This window comes from Anser anser (genome assembly GCF_964211835.1).
Source record: "Anser anser genome assembly, chromosome: 2".
NCBI classification, from domain to species: Eukaryota; Metazoa; Chordata; class Aves; order Anseriformes; family Anatidae; genus Anser; species Anser anser.
The window spans coordinates 110,114,507-110,135,564 of NC_139721.1; the positions used below are offsets into that span (position 1 = coordinate 110,114,507).

Genomic DNA, 21,058 nt, shown 5'->3' on the forward strand with positions numbered 1-21,058 from the left:
AACATACCATTCAAATCAAGGAAAAGGACAGGTATATGTGTTTCCATTCCTGCAGGTGGAATCCTGAAACAAAAACTGCTGTCAATACAGAAGGCAAATACAAACCTAAACTAATCTGGGCAAACAGTTCTCCATGCAAGTTTTGTATTAACTGTGACCAATGACTAAGGCTATCAAAATTTTGATGGCTAATTAGAGTGCCTGTGTTGCACAATGTTTTGTTTATTTCCACATGTAGCTAAATGTAGTGCTTTACCAAAACTTAATTCACACACCACAGTGCATTACAGGTTTAAACATCTTGCTCTGTTTCTTATAAAATAAACTAGCTGTAGTATTCTTACACATAAAGGTTAGCAATCTTTCAAACAAATGGATAGCAAACTCCTGGCAAGACATAGTCTTTATACCAATAAATATACTTCTAGCTACATGATCACAGCATACTTCAAGTGAGTAAGGGAAAAAATATCCTAAGTTTGAGAGGAAAAATTATCACTACATCATTCACCCAATGAAGAAGAGATATTAGCGTTATCAGAGACATCAGTGTACACTTGATTAGAGCTTTTATTTCTTGTCCACACTTCCACAAATTTAATATTACATTTCTAACTTTTCAAAGTCAGTTTCAACAGCCTTACTTAAAACACATATTTAAATGAAATTAAAGTTATTAGATATGTTTCTTCTGCTCCTTTTCAAATTTTCTTTTAAATGAGAATTTCTTCCTTCCTCACCCCAACTCAATGAAATGATGTGTTCTACAATAAATTTTTGAGCAATTGAGCCTTTTTTTTTGAAGGGAATCAAACTACAGGATAACTTTCTCAGAACTAAAAAAAAAAGTAAAACAGTATTCAATTCAAAGGCATTGTTCAAACCGTGAAAAGTTATCTCAAAACTCCTTTATGTAGTAAAGGAACAAGACAAACACTCATTACTTTCAAACAAGCACCTGACCTTCTAGCCTTATGCCAGCTCAGTGTAGTTGGAGGTATTAAAGGAAAACCTAGAAGGCTATAAAACATCTTAAGATTTTTACCTTTTAGTTTGCAACGTTCATGTAAAAACAGCTAACAACTCCAATGTTTTTTCTGAACTTACCAATTTGCAGGGGCACCGGGAATTCCACTGCCTGGTGCTGGAACCAACACCGCATTCCTCTCTTCCGTCAGCCCTACCCACTGCTCTACCAGCCGGGTTTCTCGTTCTATATCATCCTCAGATTTTTCTACAGTGAAAGAGGGTACTATTATAAGACACATTTCTGATGATATGGGGAATAAAGTACTTAAGAGAGAGATTTTAAGTTTCAAACCTTGCTTATTGCTGATCTTTTGAATCTGCTCATCTAAGTATTCTCTGCGTTTTATCAATGCATCAGACCATCTTTCTCGTACACAGTTTAAGTCTTCTTCCTAACATGGGATGAAAAATGGAAGTTATTAGGCTGTGTGGTTAAGATCAAATGGCAGTAAAGTTTGCGACAGTTTCATCAGAATCGATATTAAACAGCTTGCATGATGCAGAAAACTTTTTTCCCCAAATAACATGCATACTAATTAAGTACCTCATCACCCATGAACGGAAGCTTGTTTTCAAGTTTCATATTCCAAAAGGAGGAAAAGAAAATGTGACTACCTCAGCTGCTGAACAGAATTATACACCAAAGACTAATTACCCACAGAAGTGGCAATCAAACTTTTTAATCGCATATGGAATAGGAAAAACAGATATCATCAGTTGATCATAAGTTCTCCTGAAGATTAGATAGGTCAGTATGCCCTCAAACCTGCACAAAATTTCATTGCTAGCAGTTGCTATCAGTGCAATTAAAAGATTTCTCATGCAAACAAAACCGATCATGCAATCATGCTTTGTGGTATCACAGAAAATCTGGTTCATTCTTCTCTGTGATTTGTCAGGAAGCGCATAAACAGCCCGCGAGAAGTTAGTACCTAACTGGTATTTTTGAGTTTGCTGTAAAACCTAACCCATTATTTTATGGGATGTCAGCATTCTCACCTAACTGGTTTTACTTCCTTAAAAGCTGCCTACTAGAAATAAGACTTCAATGTAAAGGTCTGCCATGTGCTTTACGTTTTTAGGTATTTCTTATCCTGGCCCTTGCCATCTTTTAAATGATTCTTCTTTCAAGTTTTCTAAACTGTGACTGTCCTGTATTTACTTATCACACAAGGAGCCAGGCTCAAGGTTTGTTGGTTTGTTTTCATGTAGATGAGCTTAAAATAGAAAAAATGCTTCACTGAACTTCTGTATTCCCCACACTTGCATCCGCCACTCACTCTCCCACTAGCATTTCAGAAAACTGCACAACTTCAAAGGTTAAGACGTTTTCTTTAGAAAACAAAGCAAAAAAGCCCAATGCTGTATAATTTGGTTGAGAAAACCTTGTGTAGCTGCAGGGTGGTTTTTTTTTTGTTTTTTTTTTTCTTCCCTAAGATAGTCACTGGAAACTATTTTCATTTTAAATTAAAGTTTCTAAGCTTTTATTTACGTAGAAATTCATGTAGCCAGTTAGGAGAGTTGACTGCTGAGTAATTGAGAGAAGAGCACACTGTAAGAGTATAAAGTCACATGGTAAACTGAAATAGCAGTGTTTTATAGCCCAGGTAGCCTCTTAAATGCACAGCATATATTTCAAAGCTGCTTTTGCTTGCACCAGTATGCTTGTTCATTGGAAAGTTGCTGGCTATTAGCATTAGCTGTGCCCCATGCCACAGGATTGACAGCAACAGCAGCAATACCTGGTAACTATCCATATCACCACCATCCTCCTCCTCCTTCTGGTAGGAGAAAATACATTTTGTAAAACACAAAAGAACATGCATTTTTCAACAGAAAAATCAAAGAATTACCCCAAACCATGAGTACAAAAGCATCTTGCCACAAACAAACTTGTAAAATGTTAGAATTACAACACTCAGATAACCAAAGTCTTATTAACAGGTAGGATCAGACCTTTCTTCAGACTACAGCATCTCAGCCATGATTTTAGCGGTTACATTTAGTAAAAAAAAAAAACAGTTCATAGAATACAGTGCCAGGAAAAGGACTTAGCAAGCACATCATCAATATTTTCACTTTACAGCTTCATCTGTACTTAAGGCTAGAATTACTTGTGGTTCTGAATGTCTGAAAGCACCTTGCTTCCCTGGGTGACCTGTTCCACTTGTTCTTTGCTATCACTGTTAAAAGGACACTTAATCTTCCATATGAATTCATCTAGTAGGAGCAAGAAGCCATTTATACTTCCTAAGACCTTTTTCTGCTAGCTTAAACAGTCCTTTTGAGTTCAGTAACGGCTATTTCTGATACTGATCAAGTAAACTGCTTGAAAAGATAACCAGTATCTCACTAAGACTTCCAACTCTTTTTTTTTTTCTCATTCCTTTCCCCTTAATTTTCACTGTCCCACAAGGGACAGAAACTAACCAAACTAGTAACCTAGTATTAATTTCACCTCTACAAGCAAAAAGTAAAAACAACTTCCACATACCTGCTGTCTTGCATATACCTAAATATTACACTTGGTTATTTATCAGTTATACATTAAGTTACAAGCATGAAAAAAAAAAAGCAGATATAGCACCCTATGCTCACATTATATGTATTAGACTCAAACAAATGTAAAACAGCAAAATTAACCTATCATGCCCTTTTGGAACTCTGTTGGGCAGGGTCTACAGCAGCAAAGCAAAATCAACAGAATAAATCAACGCATGATAAAGTAACTGTCTTACCTGGTAGCTGTCTAAGCCCCTTTGCAATTTCGTTGATCTGGCAGTCACACCACCTATGGAGACTGAAAGAATTGCTTCTACCATGAGAGGCAACGTTCCCGAATGTTGTACAGGTTTCACTGTCACCTGAACTCTGCGAGAATGACCCTGAGCAGGAAGGCAGCCAAGAGAGAAAGAAAGGCACAGAGGGAGAGAGAAACAGAGAGAAACTAAGAATAACATTAAGAATCAATGTAAGTATGAATTAAACAAGACGAAAAGACATACCTGCCTAAGCTGGAAAATCCCCCCTGTGTTTACATCCTTTGCCTGATGGAGTTCAACTGCAGTATACTCTCCCATCTCATTCAATTCTTGTATGGAAATCCACATTTCTATTCTTCGTGTTACTTCATTCCACCTAAAAAGATATACCAACAAAACTTAATGCTTACCTCACTGAAGTGATTTGCATGCCACAGGTATTAGAAAACCTTTGGAAAGCTGATAGAAGCATTTTATTTATACCTGTCTCTCAGTGTCCTACTTTTAGCATGAAGAGAATCAACTTCCCAAACAGAGGTGCCATTGCCTGTACATCTGTGACCCCACACCTCTATAGCAAGAGCTCCTTCTGAAATGAACTCCAAAAACTCCTCTGTGACATTCACCACATAGTCCTGGAAATGAGAAAAACTTATATCCAATCAAACGAAATAACAGCATCTCCTCAATTGGTTTGTAAGGACACACCAAACAATTATGTACTTGCATGGCTCAACCATACAGTTTGGATGATAAAGCTTGACTCTGGTCAACAGAGTTGTGAAATGAAACATCTCAGCAACTACTGCTTCTGCATACTGTATATCATGCTTGAAATTTTCCATTAAGACCACCTCACAGCTCCATTACGATTTTTAAAGTTACTGAGCTTACCAAACAGGTATATAACGATGTCATTCTATAAACTATAGTTCCCCCGTGCATATTAAAGATGACATTTAAACTTATAAGACCATGACTGAAAAGAATGTTTTCATTTTTCTGCATTTTGAAGAGGTGATGAAGCGAAATATTATAGCACTTAAAGCATGTCAAAAGTCATTATTTATATGACTTGATTCCCTCCTTCTACCTCCAGGAAAAGGAGGCTTAAATTCTAAACAGCTTAGCTCAAACATGCCATCCCCTCGATAATACTATTTCATGCAAAAAATAACTACCTTACAGTGAGAGAAGGTCACTGTAAAATGAGCATCCTTGCTCTGAGGTGGAGGCACATCTGGATCTACCACTGGTGCTGCTACTGTTGACTCACATTGGTCCCAAAATGTGTATTGACAGAAGACAAAGTTGGAGAGACTAGGTGGCAGTCCGGTTGCTTCTTTTATTTTTACCTGAGGAGACAAGACAGATGTTCTCATGGTTATTTCTTCTACTGTAAACTATTTAAAATGAAGTATTTCAACCAAATTATCAACAGCTAAGAATTTTTAAAAGATAACTCCAATTGCTTTCTAAAGATGTCCATACTTGGGAAATCTGTATTTTGCATATACAAAAGTGCAGATGCAAGGAAAACTGTTACAGGCATCTCACTAGCCCACCCATACACATGCTTTCTTTGAGGTTGATACACTTGAGTGAAACACTTTTTAATCACAGAAAAAAATGAAATCCAGACGCTAACCATAGATACTACATTAGATAATCAAACAAATCACAGGAAGTGGATATATGGAAAAACTGTTTCCCCTTCTGTGTCTGCCAAGAAGGACAGTCCTTGTAATGTCAGTATTTGTGATGTAGACCTGTACGTACCAGAAGCTAATGCTACTTAATTCAGTCACGGGCAACCACAGCCAGTTAGACTGACATACACTGAACTGGAACCAAGAGTAGTCTCTCTCTTCTCCTTAGAAAATTTTCTCCTTTCTCTTTAGAAAATTTAAAGCAAGCAATAGCTTAGTAGTTTACATCAGACCGACTACATATTTACAAAGGTCTGAAACTGTTAAATCCGTCATGTGTTCTCACTTACCCTGCAGGAGAGCTTTTTTGCTCTGTGAATAATTTCTCCATTGTTATCCGTGACTTCCAGACTCCCACTCTCACTGGAGTTCTCAGATGAGTCATCTCCTTCTACTACACGTTCTGGGACAGACCCAGTGACTCGCATTACTTCAACATGCAACCGCCCTGCAACCTAAGGCAAGACAAACACTAAGAACCTAAGCAGAAAGGATTTAAAGACATGAAGACGGGAGATATCTAACTCCAGGAGGTGAGCAGAAACTGGCAACTAGCACTGAACATGAGAACTGAAGAGCTCACAACTATCAAAGGAAAAGCAACAATGACAAAAAAGAAGAGAAAGGAATAAAAATAAATTGTTTGCATGCAGAACTACTGAGCTTTTTAATTCATACACTACAGAAGAGGCACACAGCATCATGACTGTGCATCAAAACTTCAGCATGCTGGTTTTTGCTCAGCTACCGAAATCGATACTACGAATTTTATTCTATTTTAGTATATGGACAACTTTAAACACTTAAACAGAAAACATATATATATCAATTTGCAAAGCAGTTATTCACTGAGAAACAAGTCAATAAGCCTCATTTGCTCATTAAAATATGGTGCATATTACTAAGTCGCCCAGCAAAAAAACATGTTACCGATGAATGAATGAACGTATGGATGCACAGGTATGAATGCACACCCCGGCTATACGTTACGGCACTATCTCACATTACCTCCCCCTGCTGGCTGATGATGGGCACAGCATACTGCAGCTTAACATCATAGAAAAGGCACTCCAAAAACACATTTGCCACGCCAATTAAGTTGTGATTCTCTTGTGCTTCATAAAAAGGATCACCTCTTTTGCCAATGAGCTTCCTTATCTGTATTAAAGAGCACAGAAGTTATTTCAAAAACTGCAAGCATTAAAATCAAAATTAAATAACTGCATAATACAAGATCATGTCACAAAACCTAAGTGACTACCATTCTTTTCTGTTCGTTCCTGTTAACACAAGCAGAAAGGGACTGGGAGCTATCAAAAATGTGTAATGAAATCTTTGAGATGAGACATTATACGATCCTTTCTTTACTACAATAAATAGTAATATGACCCACATTTTTTAGTAATGTCAAGGCAAACCAGACTTTACCATCAGCAAGTACAACAGACATTGCTTTCAAGAAGTTTCGCCTTACTTTTCTGCTCTGTTTACTCTTTTTAAATGAAAGGACAAATCATCTCCAGGATGAATAGCTGGTCTGGCTGCTGCTAGGACAAAATGGAAGGTGCAGGATGACTCCTGCTTAATCCTACAAGTGTTCCCAAGAATCCTCAAGAGCTGAGATCATGTCTGCAGCATTTTCTATACAAGTACCCCGTAACACAGCCACAAAGAATTCACATGGATTCCAGGCATGATATGCACACCTCAGTGGACATGTTAGCTCCTTCCCTTCTCCTCTTTCGTCTTCAACACACGTATTTGACCTATGTGCTTCTAAGTAGCATACAGAACACATGCATTATGCCCAACCTATGCTATGGAAAGAATAATTCTGCCTCAGGAAGACACGTTAATGTATTGAAAGGATGTGCTATCAGTTCTTACTAAAGTCAGCAGCAAAATCATCGTTTTCTTCAATGGGCACTGATGAAGTGCTTGACCTCCCCTGTGTCACAACTTTAGAGATTCACAATGCCCTGTCCAAGGCATGGAACAAAAGCACGACAGTTGTTCAAACATATTTGAGAATGATTCTTGATACAATTAATTCAGGTGCTCCACGTCAGCCATAAGACAGTAAGGTATACATCCTGTGTACTTCTACCTTAATACTTAGAGGACATCTTCTGGAACACCAAATCTCACATCTGTCTCTTGCCGGTAAACAAACAAGCTTTTGACAAGTCTTACACTCATTTCTAAAGGCTGACCTGTTATTTCTTAGGAAATTCTTAGGAAATGCCAGTTGGTTTTGACAGAGATACTGATGCAGACTAAATATTGATTTCTTCACTGCCTTAAGGTAGGGGGATATACAAATGAGATTATAGAATATTTCACACTTTAAGATCAAGTTCTGCCCCATTCATGTGTTCAGCACCTTAAGCATATCTAAGCAGTGTGAGCACTCTCTAGTCATCCTAGCTAGCTTTGACACAAACCACATTTTAATCATTGTTTCTAATGCTGTTTGCTGTTTCAATTCAGACTAGTGCCCATCTGCATGGCAGCTGTATTATGGCAGGTAAACATATGCTCTTACTGGTATCATGAGTCACTAGCTCAACACAATTACATCGGAGAATAAAACTTAGGATAAGATGTAGCTCTGTTTTACTCTGCATGGGCATTTTGTTCACAGCTGTTTGGGTTTTTTTAACCGTAGTGCTGTATCCTTCAATATACGAAGTCATCGCACTTTATCTATACAACATACTACAAGGGGTTAGAAGAAAAACTCAGTCCGTGATCCCCTTCAAAAAAAAAATTTAATACCTCAGGAATTTTCTCCTTCCACTCTTGATAGAGGTCTCTCATGTCAATCAATTTGTTCTCTAGTTTCTCAATAGTCCACACTTGAGTAGCTTTTCCTTTTCTTCTCACTTGAATAGCAGGCTCGCTCACTATTGCACCCCTCTAAACCAGAGGAAAAAATAATCACTGAAGGAAAGGTGCAAGCATGTAAGTAGTTTAACCTTTCACTCAAATTGTGCTCTTAAAAAGGAATAAAATAAAGAGCATACAGCTTCCTTCTGTGTGCCAGCCATAGCACCTTTGTCCTCAAACAGAGCATACCCTATACATCCCTGAAGATCCAGACCTATTTGTTCATTCAGACAACTTTCATTCACACAGGATCATTAACAACGCTCTCAGTCAAATCACTTATGACAGGTGTATTATTTTAAGTGCTATTTATAGCAACACTACTAGAAAATCCTAAGAAAAAACATAAAGGATATTTAACAGAAACTGGTAATTTTTGCAAACATAACTAAAATGCAGCATTCTACTTAGGTTTTACAGCAACAGAACACAAATGTCTGCTCACAAACCGCATGCACATATCCCTATTACTACACACTTGAAAGAACAGGAGGAGCCATACTTAATGCTACAATCCCATTTTTATCTTATTCACTTTCAATACAATTAAAATCACACAGCACCCATGTTTTGCCTACATATAATCCAACAAAAATAATATTTTATGGCCTAATTACATCTACACGTTTTGAATTAGACATAAAACTATTTCATTTTCCAGCACTGTTTGTTATTACCTTTTTGTTGGCACTGAGGTTTTCAGCAGGGATTTGAAGTGTTACTTGATAATCTGTTAGCTTACTCATTTCTTCTGCTAAGAAGTTTGCTTCTCTCACCAGTGTATTTGCTTTCACTATCTGCTCTCGAAGTTTAGCCAGGCTCTGTCGAAACAATTCATCCCTGTGGTGCAGTGGGTAACATGAAAAATACACAGAAACCTATTTCTATTATTGGAAAGCTGCAAATAGAGGTGCTAATAAAGACTTTTATGAAGCAAGAGTAAGGAGAAACGCCATAATGCACTATGCCAGCAAACGTAAAACAGTGTTGGACAGCTTTATTGGGGAAGAACAATGATCACATATTAAGCAAATATATTATGTATATGCCCAAATAATTAAGTAATGCCCAAATAAAAGGGCACAGTACTATGACAGCTGTTTCAGTGATAATTTGTTAAAAGCCCTAGGGATATTCTTAACTTTCAAGAAATGAAATAATTGCAGCTGTCTTTGCCTTTAATCTGTAGTCATGTTCAACAGAAACTACCAGTCCCAACGTGATTCATCTTGATAAAAACTGCTTTTCCTCGGATCGTGATGTTGGAACCTGCAATCACTGAAGGCCACCGCTTTATGTTACAGCTAGGGCTCTGCAGTGCTCCCCAGAAGTCCCCGCATATACTTAAGCCATCTCAAGCATGAATATTAAAAAACACGTTGAGTCCTATTTACCAGAAGCACCTTTTACCTAACAGATGAGTGAGCACTGGTTAAAGCTCCTGCACTCTGTACAGTTAACAGTCTCTGGACAAGTTCCAAAAAGGTTTCTAAGGCCTGTCTGAGCAAATCTCTTCTAACCTAAAACCTGGCAAACCTGCTATGACACATACTATACCTCCACCTGCAATACTGTGTGATACATTCTCACCTGGGGATCTCATCTTTATTTTGCCTTTTAAAAGTATCATGGTCATCTTCTGAGGAAATGGGAAGTCCCCCTTTCTGCCTTTCCTGTAATCCCACTTAACTGCGCTCCATTATCTTCTGCATAAAACTCATGATCAAATTTCAGATTTTTCAGTGACCAGCACTCCCCTGTATGAATTTTCATCTTTTCTAGGAAAGTCCTACTAAAACCTAGTACATGTTGTGTACATATACTTCTAATTTCCATGAAATATACTACATCACAGACAACCCTTAGGAGGAATAAATTAACTCATGGGTCTTGCTGTGAATACAGGCAAAATTTGCCTATTTGCTTTTACTCAGATAAGCTCAGATCTTTCACACATCTTTATTGTACAAACCACAAATTGCTGTTAACATGCCTTTTAATCCCCAGAAGATTTCTTCCTGAGTGGTTATCTTTTTTCAAAATATCCCAAAGGAACAGCCTGGGTAATTCAAAGTGCACTCTGATTTTTCCCTGATACTGTATCAAGGTGACAAGCAACTAGCAGCCTTAGCAGGCAGCTCTGAATTTTAGTGCCTTAAACATGCAAAAACGTGCACCTTTGTCTCTCCCCCCTATCTGGCCTAAGTTTGCAATAATGGTGGGTTTTGCTGGATCTTAAATAGTTGGTATCATTAGCAGATTTTAAATCCACTTTCTCCTTATCTGCTCCTGGTGTTACACATAAAATTCCTTTCCTGTTCCCTCTTGCTTCTGTTACCCAGGCTGTCAAGATTAAGTGAGTAACTCTGGCCCCTTGGGGTGACAAATTCCCCAGACAGCTCTAATTCTGGATTCTCCCAGAAAATGAAGATAGTCGAGAATTACTCACTAAACAGTGCTTAATGCTGAAAGTACGCTGCACCTGCAACCACTGCGAGACAGCTGCCTAGCTTGAGAAACAGAAGCACGCTTTGATCTCTAAGTGTGTTAAGAGGCATGGGATTCAGCTACAGCCAGTCCCTTCCTTGAGTCAGGAAACCTGCATCTGGCTACCTCTGTCTGGGGATGCTCCCACACCAATCTCTTCTTAGCTAGATCCTTGAGAAAGGAATGGTTTAAGACTATAAGGAGGACTTAGGAGTGGTAATGGTAGCTCAACCAATTATTATGGGTAGTTCTCTTTACCTTACACATATTGCAGTTGTCTTTTTCTGCAGCTGTGGCAGCATCCTTCCAGAAACATAGCTAAAAACAACATGTTTCACACCGTATTTTCTTAATTTTTACTACATACAACACATATGGCAAGCTCCATCAGGGTATTAGCCAAAGTAAATATCCACCGAACATGAAATACTGAAACAACTGTTAGCAAACCTTTAAATGTGACACTCATGAAGTGTCACTGCAAGTCTCTGGGATTCCCAGTGCCAGGTACAGAATGCTGACTCCAAATGAACTAAAGCTCTGCTCCAGTACACCCCCAGCCCCACTCCAACAGATAAATTCGTTCAAAGTTACAATGGATTTACTTCATGTCAGCGGGCTTTAACTCTGCATATCAGGTATCATCTGTCTTTCCACAGTCAGCATAAAGCTAGAATCAACAAACCCTGTAATGTGTTCTAGCTGATCTGACAGATACAACCATGTGCTTAAATCTGATGCTTATCAAATTCCTTCCACTGGCTGATCCGATAGAGCTCAGCTCCATTAGCAATGGCAACAGAACAACAGCTAAAACTGCACTCATTAAATCCTGTAGAACCCAGAGACTTGTCTCTTTCACATGTTCTTCACATTGAGTTTTCCCTTGTTTTCTGCACTTTTTGCCCTCTGGCCAGTTGGCTGGCGAAAACCCTCTCAGAATTTTGTGCCACGCTTTTACAAAAGAAATCCCTCAAATATATTTCTTTTTTAGTAAGACTCAAAACTTTTTGCTTTTTTTCCAAAGCCCAAGACTCTTCTAGATCTAAAAAAAAAAACAACAGAAGTTATACCTAAGAGATACATAAAGCATTCACCCATGAAGTCCAGAGCCAGAATGCTTGTCAAAAACAACTTCGAACAACTACTGAGGAGAGAAGGCTGGTAGAGTCCTTAGCCTTGATACCATTCCGGATTCTCATTTTTATGTCATTCCATGGTCATGGCATGGGGTTAATTTTAAGACAATCAGTTGCAATTTATTCTTGTCAGCTCTCAGTGACAGGCAAGAAGATGCTTTTTTTGTTGTTGTTGTTTGTTGCTGCTTCTTCCTTTCTGTTGCATCTTTTATAGGTATTGTTTCTTTAACCCATAAGCCCAGTTTTCATCTCTGCTACTGAAATGGGTCATCAATGGATTTCTTGATGGCTTTGCTGTGCTTAAAGCAGTACTGAGCAGCAGTGATTCTGAGCGGAGCGTCTTTTGCTTCACATTCCTTCTGAACCACTAAAACAGCCTGCAAATCACAACCATGACTCTGCAATGCTTTACATTCAGTTCACAATACAATGATTCTGTTTTTAGCTGTTACGGGGGCAAACAATTATTTTAATTAAAGTTGAAACAGAGCAATGCTTTTCTCCCTATGCTTGCCACGGAAAACATTCTAGTTGTCATTGCTGAGTGTGTGAACAGATTGCTTTTTTTTTTTCCATGCCAAACTTGGCAGAAATTACAAAACAAAAGCTCGCATAATAACTAGACCAAGATCTGTTCTGTTCTATTTTTAACATTCTGAATTTGAAAGCTGCAATGCAATCTTGGCTTCCTTTATTTAGTCAGACTTCTCTTGTGCATGGATTAATTTATTTGTGGTGGAGGATAAAGCAAAAATAATTGAAATAGGAAGGAGCATTCAAACTCTCTGCATATAGAAAAAATGTTGAGTGAACAATGAAGCTTCTGTTTTAAAAGAAGACATATTTCAAAGATGCTTGCAAGTACATGTACATAGAACATGTAGTCATTCTTCCTGCTGAACAAACCCATGGACAGAATACTCATTTGTACACTTAAGACCTGTCAGCAAAAAAAATGGTCTTGCTAGCTGACCCTAGAACTTCTCTCCAGGGAGCTGATGTCTTTCTCACTCCAGTGATACCGAGTGCAAGCTTCTCTCTTTGTCAAGATGCAAACACATACGTGCTGCTCAAACTCTACTCACAACTTTCTGGTCTGCTTTTTAAACTTTCCCTGCAAATCACATCACGATCTTTCACCAGGGCTTTGTTCAGGTGCAACGCTATTCCTTTACAAAGAGGTTCCTGACTTTTCACCTCATTGCAAGCCTTTTCTTCCTAAACAGCTCAAACATACTCTGTTTGACTGTTCTCAAACATAAAGTAATCCTCTTGTACAAAACTTAAGAATTACATTTTTTTTATATTTTTTCTTATTTTAGATTGCAAAATACTGTGCTCTCATTGTATACTCTTGCATTGGGTTTACATGGAAAAGTTTTGGTAGCAGGGGAACTGCAGGGGTGGCCTCTGTGAGCAGATCCCAAAAATGTGAGCAGATCCCAAAAGCTGCCCCTTGTCAGATCAGAGCCAGCTAAATAAAATCCTAACATCTTGGTGGAGGCAAATCTTGTACTGCAATTTAATTCTACCAAAAAAAATATATATTGTTTCTTTCTGACAAACTGTTCAAGCCCCATCTTTCACTTAGAGTTCACCCTCTGTAGTTCTTATTAATTCTTTTGTTTTAACTCCAGCATTCTCACCTCTCTTCTGTCCAGAGATTTAGTTTCTGCTGTGCAGTCTGAGCAGTGTAGGACAGTCTTTCACTACCATGCTGATGTTGCCTTTCTGGAGAGAGCTGCTGTCGTAGCTGCTCTAACTCACGTTCATACATCAGCCGCTGCTCTTCAAGAGCACTTCGCTTCTCTTCCAAGTACTGTTTCTCCAAGATCTGGACCACGTTTTGTACAGGGTCTAAGAAAAAAAAAAGGGGGGGGGGAAATGTGAGAAAATGTGAGATAATGTCACCTTCTTTATTTATATGGCAACAGCAATCGAGATATCCCAGAATCTTTGCAAACACAGGATGTCTGTTGCCCCCAAAAACAAAATCCAAAATAATAAATTAATACTGAATTAAATAAATAAATCCAAGCAAGAAAAAATTTTGGCATGCAATTAAGCTAGAACAATGGTTCTGACCCTCTTCTACTGCATACTTCAGTACTGCCAATTTATAATATGTTCCATAATCCCAGTAGGAAAGAAAGAATAAATCGAAAAGGGAACAAATCAGTAAGAAAATAAGAAAACAATGCAAAATACGAGAGAAGATGATGTTAACCAGAGAAGGATATGATTTCAGGAAGTAAAAAGCAATTTACTTTCTCCATTTTGGCAGAGAATGAGACATGTTGAATTGCTGCAGATGTAAACTGAGACAAATTGTCTAACTGATCATGCATCACATTGTGCCAATGAACTTCACAACACTGAAGCAGACAAAGCCCATTCTGGAGGGGCTTTCTGCATTTGGTATTACAAAGCACTTTTCATCTCAGTATCACTCAGAGCAAATACTCACTAGGATACTCTGTCCTGAAACAACAACTGCTTCTGTCAGTCAGCAATAGTTAAAACTTAATTACATTCAAATTAAACAAGAATTACTTGGTCTGCTCCTGGTTTTAGGTCCAATGACAGGCTGTGCCTCTGACAGAGCGATTCAGTAGAATAAGCTGCTTCTACGAGCACAACTCTTCCTCATGTCTGTATGTTTGAAAGCTTAAATACAGCCAAAATCTGGTTTGCAAAAGGACCAATCTGGATGAACATATTTGAGTGACAGCACATGCCCTAAGAGATTGCTGATTATGTGTGCCAGACAGGGAAGGGAGAGGAGGAAGTTCCACAGCTGGAGGGGTGGATAGAGGAAATAACTTTGCAGCTCTAGGACTTGTCAGGATTTTCAACTACAAAAATGTTGAGCTTTAAAATAATTGTTTGTGATCTCTTCCATTTTGCAAATATGTATATAAATATATATATAATTTTTTACATATATATACATACAAAATCATGTTGTGACTTTTAAGGATGCCAGACTGTCACAGAGAAGGGAGAAAAAAAAACCTACATTTAATTGCACTGCCTTGTTTCAGACTAGGGTCTTCTTCTCAAAAATAAAATTAAAAAAAAAAATCAGCGTGATTTAGTTAGGAGCCACTTTGCCTTCACTACCCAGATCCAGTCTTATTAAGACTTTGTGCAAGTTTTCCTGATACCACAATGCTACCTACATGAAAGAAAATTTGTGTTATTATAGCATTAAATAGAGGATTCACATGAAAGGTTCCATAGGAGATCCACCAACAGTACTGTATGCTGGGCACCATAACAGGCACATACACTCTCCCAAAAACTAGATCCCTTGCATTTTTATGAACAAATGTAGCATTACTATATCCAGTAGTGTATAACAACTTACTTAGTAGTAAACCTACTGAGACTGATTTTGCTGAACTAACCTACTGTCTGTGATTTTAACATACATGGATATTTAGGAAAGTCACTTTACAAAACAAGTCCTTCGTATTATAAATGCCAGAAGAACAAACAAGATCCTCAGGATTCTGTTCCTACGGTGGATTTGCCCCTCAGCAACCTTTTTGAAATATTGATGTAGAGCACATCTTTATCTCTAGCAGAAAACAACAGTAATTATAAGTTGCTACTGTTGCCCAAGCTGTCAGTGGAAGAAATCACTGGCTTCATACAAAGGCATCATCACAAAATACCACTGAAATGGCAATTACAAATCATGAAGTTAAAAGTCGATCAATATAAATAGCAACCAAATAGCAAAGCAGTGATCTAAAAGTGTCTTAAAATAACCAGAAACAGTACTTTTTAGTACATGACATTCTCAGAAATATGGCTAGCTCTTTTTACTTTTTAAACAGACGATGCAACAAAAGCAATTGACTGAAATGAGTTCTAATATCCTAGAATACAAACCAAGTTACCTGTCTTGACCTGCACCATCCTCCTCCTCCTCCTAACTCATAGCGAGAATGGCTCATAATGCCAGTCATTTTCATGTGCATAGGTTTTAATGTATAATCCCTAAAACAGTTTAAACTATGTATAAGAATAGTTGAGAAATCAGTATTATGCAGCAGAGAGAGAAGAGGCATGGAAGAAATTAAAGCCCTCTGTTGTGTTTGGAAACACAGGAAATGAATCTAAGGCTGAGTCATTAAGACAAGACTTTCCTAAACTGCTCCAAGACCAGCCCCAATGTCAGGGAGCAGAGTTCTTTAGTAACAGTGATCTTTTCAGCCACCTGGATTTACAGAATTACAGCTATCCCAGGATCATATTATACCAGGGAAAACAATTGGCACAAGATGCAACAAGCTAGTCTAAAATTTCTAATTTCAACAACATTCAGTACTGTTGGGAGTGAAAAGGGGAGTTATGCTTGTATTGCAATGCAAAATGTAAATTTACACTTCAGAGTCTTCAGTTTACTTTTTGAAGGAGATTCACACACATAAAAAAAGCCTTTAATACTGAAAAAGCAAAATATGCTGTGAATTATAAAACTTCTAGTTAGAACATGAAAAAAATCAACAGTCAAGTTTTTACAGTTCAGAAGAACTGTAAATGATGATAAAGCTAGATTTAAACACCATGGTCCACTATTTTGGATTCCTCATGCAAAGGCAAATCAGGGAAGATTCTCCCCAGTGCTTGCCAAACACCCAGTAAATTCCATGCAGTGTTAGAAGTCCCAAGTCATAACTCTCCACATATTCATGTGGTAAAATAGTTTAATGATCCTGACAAGGCCATTCACATGCAGTTACTTCTCTGCAAACTGTTAGAATACTAACACTTAGCCAAAAGTATGCACTTTCTTCCTAGGATGAACAGCACTTGATTACCTTGCTGTATCTTCACTTAATTCACATCAGGAATCTGTTAATCCAATAATAACAATGCTGAATAAAATCTTTAAGATTTCATGTGAGTGCCTTTTTCTAAGCAAGCCAGGTGAAAGTCTTGCTTTGCTGTATTTCATCAAAATCCCTACCCTGAACTAAAAATTTCTGTTTGCTTAAATGAGAAACTGTGTAACCCAATCACATTTTTCACTTAACCACTGTACCCTATACTAGAATAAATCCTTGTTAGACCAGCATCACAAATTTGTGGTACAAAGCAGATCTGACAGAATCCCCAAAGAAAGTGAATGTGTTGATGTGGGGTGGGGAGAATTGGGATGTCTTCTTTACAGCTGTTTTCAAAGTCCCACATTTTCCTCAGAGCTTCTTTGGAGCCAGATGTAAAATGTGACACTGTTGTAACTGATTACATGCTTTGAAATCTAATGTTTGCACTCCGGAGAAACCAGGCTGTTTATCGAAAGAAAGTCACTGTTCTCAAATAGATGACTAGATCAAGGTCGAAAAAAAAGAAAAACTCTTGCTTCAAGCTATATCAAACCACTGCTGTGAACGAAAAAAACCCAAACCCATGTATATACCTATAAGTACTCATATATCAAATTTAAAACAAACAAAGCTTATCAGAGAATACAAACGATAGAATTAACAGGCTTCAGTCCATCTGCCCCTCGCCCCCAGGGTATTTTCAGAGAATCTGAATGACAGAATTAAGAGGTATCAGTTTAATTTATTTTTTTCATTTTAAGGGAGAATAAATAAATGGTATTGAAACAAATCTTCTGTACTTCTTACCCAACAAAATGGAAGCCTGTCAGAAAAACTGTAATTTAGATACACCATCAAGAACGAAACCTTTAATTGCTATCTAGCTTGGAACCAAAAGATCATCCAGTGATACTTGTGGCTTCTTGTTTTGTCAGGGTTTTATTATCACTTACTACTCCAACTTAGTTGAGCAACGCCTATGTGGGAGGGAGGGAGGAGAAGAGACAAGAAGCAGTATAACTGGGTTATGATGTCTTTGAAACGGCGCGATGTGTGACTGCTAACATCTGCTGTGCTTTAGGGAGGAAACGGCTCTAATGGAAAAGGAAGGTCTGCGCTGCCCTTGAGCAGACATGGAAAAAAAACCAGCTAAGACTAAGATAGGCCTGGACCACAGTCAGAAACGCCTACTGAACTGAAATGGAAAGATGTTTGAAAAATTGTTAAGAATCATTTCTACCAGCTAGACAATAATACATCAAAATCAAAAGTGACCCTCTATTCAAAGAGCACTTGCTCATTGCTGACTGCTGTAGTTTATTCAATCCCCAGTTAGTAACAAACAGATCAAGCATCAATGAATGCTTTCAAATTTCTCCAGCAGTATCATGCATGAGCCAATCGAGTTCAAAACCTTTGTCCCAGTTTTGGCACAGATACGGGATGGTTTGAGGCCTTAAGACAGGCAACAGAATCTTCACAAGGGATGACAACACTGAAGACCACCAGGATGGTAGATTCATCTGAAATTCGTCTCCTGGTATGAGTGAACCATAATGAGAATAATTCTGTTATCAAACAGTAATTTCGTATTCACTTGAATAGCATATTAATTCACTTGAATGACATATTAACTTGAAGAGCCTGACCCTGCAACTTACTCACACAAACAATTCAATTAAAATCAAAACCAGAACATAAAAAACTGCAAACTACTGCTACAGAATCAAGTACACAAAATGATCATATTGTACTCAAAAGTAAAAGAGAGGAAGATTAAGAGGAGAACAAGAAAAATGTGGGTATTGTACAAAAGAAAGGAGACACAAAGAAAGAAGAACAGAAAAAAAATGAAACACTGTCTACTGTATCTTTTTGGTTAGAGACCAAAAACCAAGGCATTTGGCTCTCAAATTTTGCATAGTTAGAAAACTTGTACAAAGCACTCAGTAGTCCACTAAGTTTTTCATCATTTCTTCTTCCCATATTGTAACACTTGAATTATGATGTGCCTTTTGGAAACCATGAAAATACAATACTGTTTTTTACATATTAAATTTTATACATGCCATGTATCATACCGTTATTTTATATATATCACATTTTATCCACTGTAACTGTCCAAAAAATGCCTTGAAATAGGTTTTAACAAAACTAAGATTAAAAACAACTTCAGAGTTAAAAATTACGCTAGCTGACATTTTGACTACAGGTTTGTTATGATTTCAGTGTTTTTTTAATATGGCAAAAATGGTGTCAGTAATATTCGATAGAAAAGGAAGGATAAAACACATATCTGGAGCACCTTTCTGTCTGCGGTAACCTGTTAAAGCTAGAGGTCAGAAGAAGTTAGCTGATGATTTGATGATTTGACTGGCACATGACATGGCAATTGAGCTGCACTATAAAGATCAGCACACTTACAGATAAAACTGCATGTTTTATCTGGGCACATGGGCACAAACCAACTACTAATTGTGTTGGTGAAATTTCTTCTTACCTCATTGACCATTTTTTTGGCATTTTAATTTTTATATTTTTATATGTGTGTATATACACACACTTCTATACACGCACACACATACATATATTTATATTTATATTGAGGCCTTAATACAGGGACCAGAATTTTCATAAGGGATGACAATACCAAAGACCACCAGGACAGTACATCCTGATATACCTGAGGGAGTGGGTGAGTGGATATATTTAACTTTTTTTTCTGTAAAACATCTTTCGCTGAAAATGCTCCAAAAGTCCCTCTGGTAAGTGTACCACCTGCTTTTAATCTAGAAATTAATTTCCATGCTGAATTTGTTAAACAATCCAAAAGAACCTTTGGACTTATCTGTCAATTCCCTTACCATTACTATTCAGTGTCTTCATAATAACTTCCATTTGAGCAAACTCATAATTGTAGTCTGGTTCTGAAGAAGCTTCACTGGCTGCATCCAGATCATGTTCTCCTAACAAAGCTTCTTTCTCAAAGTCTTTCAGCCAATCCCGTCGTTTCCTCTTTGGTAAATTGATTCTGTGTAAAAAAAAAAAATTAGTTTCTAAAAAGTTAATGCAGAACAGTGGAAGGAAAAATAGATTGAATTTAATAACGCTAGAGAATAAAGATAAACTATTACCTAAAAAAGTGGTTGTTCCCCCATAATATTCTATCTCCATGCCATAGCTGAGTGACAGAACATACCAGTGCACCATTTACACAGGATCTGAAAAAAAAAAAAAAATCAACTTCAGCGAAATCCTAAGACTAAAAGTTTGAAAAGTACCTATAAGATGTACTGTTTCTCACACCTACAGATAGTGATTTGTATCACATAATGCACAAATCAGATAGGTTCTCATTAAAGTATCAACGGGAAAATTACTGGTCTGATTTCTACCATCAGAACTAAACACGAAACCCCTTTTCCCCTCGAGCTCTGTTGTTGCAACTCATCAGTAAGCACACAGACAAGGTTGCATTTAGTTGTACTTGCACTTTTTTTTTTTTTAAATGCCAATTTCTCAAACTGGGTCACTGCCTGTTTCTTATAAACAGTCTGTAAATTGGTTGCATACAAATCCTATTGATAAGGCTCTCCAAGATATAGGTTAGTCAACACAATTGTAAAATATACTGTTAGCATACAAGGCATTCAAGCATAAAAAAAAAACTTAGCTCCAAGTTTCATTCTCTCAACAAACTGAGTCTGTATTATTAACAAACTTATATTTTTTGTGACCATCTGGTGTACTGCTACATTTGCTTTTATGTTTCTTTGTATTTAAATCCCAAAATCAGAAAAATGGAGCATGTGAGTCACAAAGCAGGACAGTTTATTTGAAAGGCAAAAAATTAGGTAAAACAAATGCCTTTTCAGATGCAGTGTTCTGAAATCAGCTGTCTCAAATAAGACAACACAAACATTTAAGCATTTGATTTAAAAAACCTTTTTGCAAAGAAATTCTTGTAACTAGCTTTCTCTTGACAAATATTTTAAGAACATTGATTTAAGCACTGCAGGTCAGGCACAAGTAAAACAAAAAGTATTATATGTTTTTTCCACTGACATGTGCCTTTGTCCTTGCCAGTCAAAATGACTGATTTCCAGTACGGTAACTCTATCACAAGTTTGAATCCCATCTGTTTGAAATTTTGTACTGTAGGCTGCAGAACAAGAATGCAAATGCTAAAAGGTATTTCACTC

General features: G+C 37.4%; 1 protein-coding gene across 6 annotated transcripts in view; it reads right to left on the bottom strand.

Moving 5' to 3' along the window:
- Window positions 1-21,058, bottom strand: part of KIF13A (kinesin family member 13A) — a 126,317-nt gene that overhangs the window by 20,063 nt on the left and 85,196 nt on the right. For 4 of the 6 annotated variants that reach the window (XR_014579670.1, XM_083824049.1, XM_083824046.1 and 1 more), the window contains 15 exons: window positions 19,991-20,077; window positions 19,721-19,887; window positions 13,662-13,872; window positions 9,067-9,229; window positions 8,279-8,419; window positions 6,509-6,658; window positions 5,791-5,955; window positions 4,973-5,146; window positions 4,275-4,426; window positions 4,035-4,167; window positions 3,768-3,914; window positions 2,772-2,810; window positions 1,322-1,421; window positions 1,108-1,234; window positions 8-63 (listed from right to left, as the gene is read on the bottom strand). Coding sequence is in view for 5 of the 6 variants with exons in the window: in XM_083824049.1 (XP_083680175.1) it covers window positions 8-63; window positions 1,108-1,234; window positions 1,322-1,421; window positions 2,772-2,810; window positions 3,768-3,914; window positions 4,035-4,167; window positions 4,275-4,426; window positions 4,973-5,146; window positions 5,791-5,955; window positions 6,509-6,658; window positions 8,279-8,419; window positions 9,067-9,229; window positions 13,662-13,872; window positions 19,721-19,887; window positions 19,991-20,077 (2,012 nt within the window). In the remaining variant the exon portion in view is untranslated. The remainder of the gene's footprint in view (window positions 1-7; window positions 64-1,107; window positions 1,235-1,321; window positions 1,422-2,771; window positions 2,811-3,767; window positions 3,915-4,034; window positions 4,168-4,274; window positions 4,427-4,972; window positions 5,147-5,790; window positions 5,956-6,508; window positions 6,659-8,278; window positions 8,420-9,066; window positions 9,230-13,661; window positions 13,873-19,720; window positions 19,888-19,990; window positions 20,078-21,058) is intronic. The other 2 variants (XM_083824047.1, XM_083824050.1) reach the window with 1 other exon arrangement.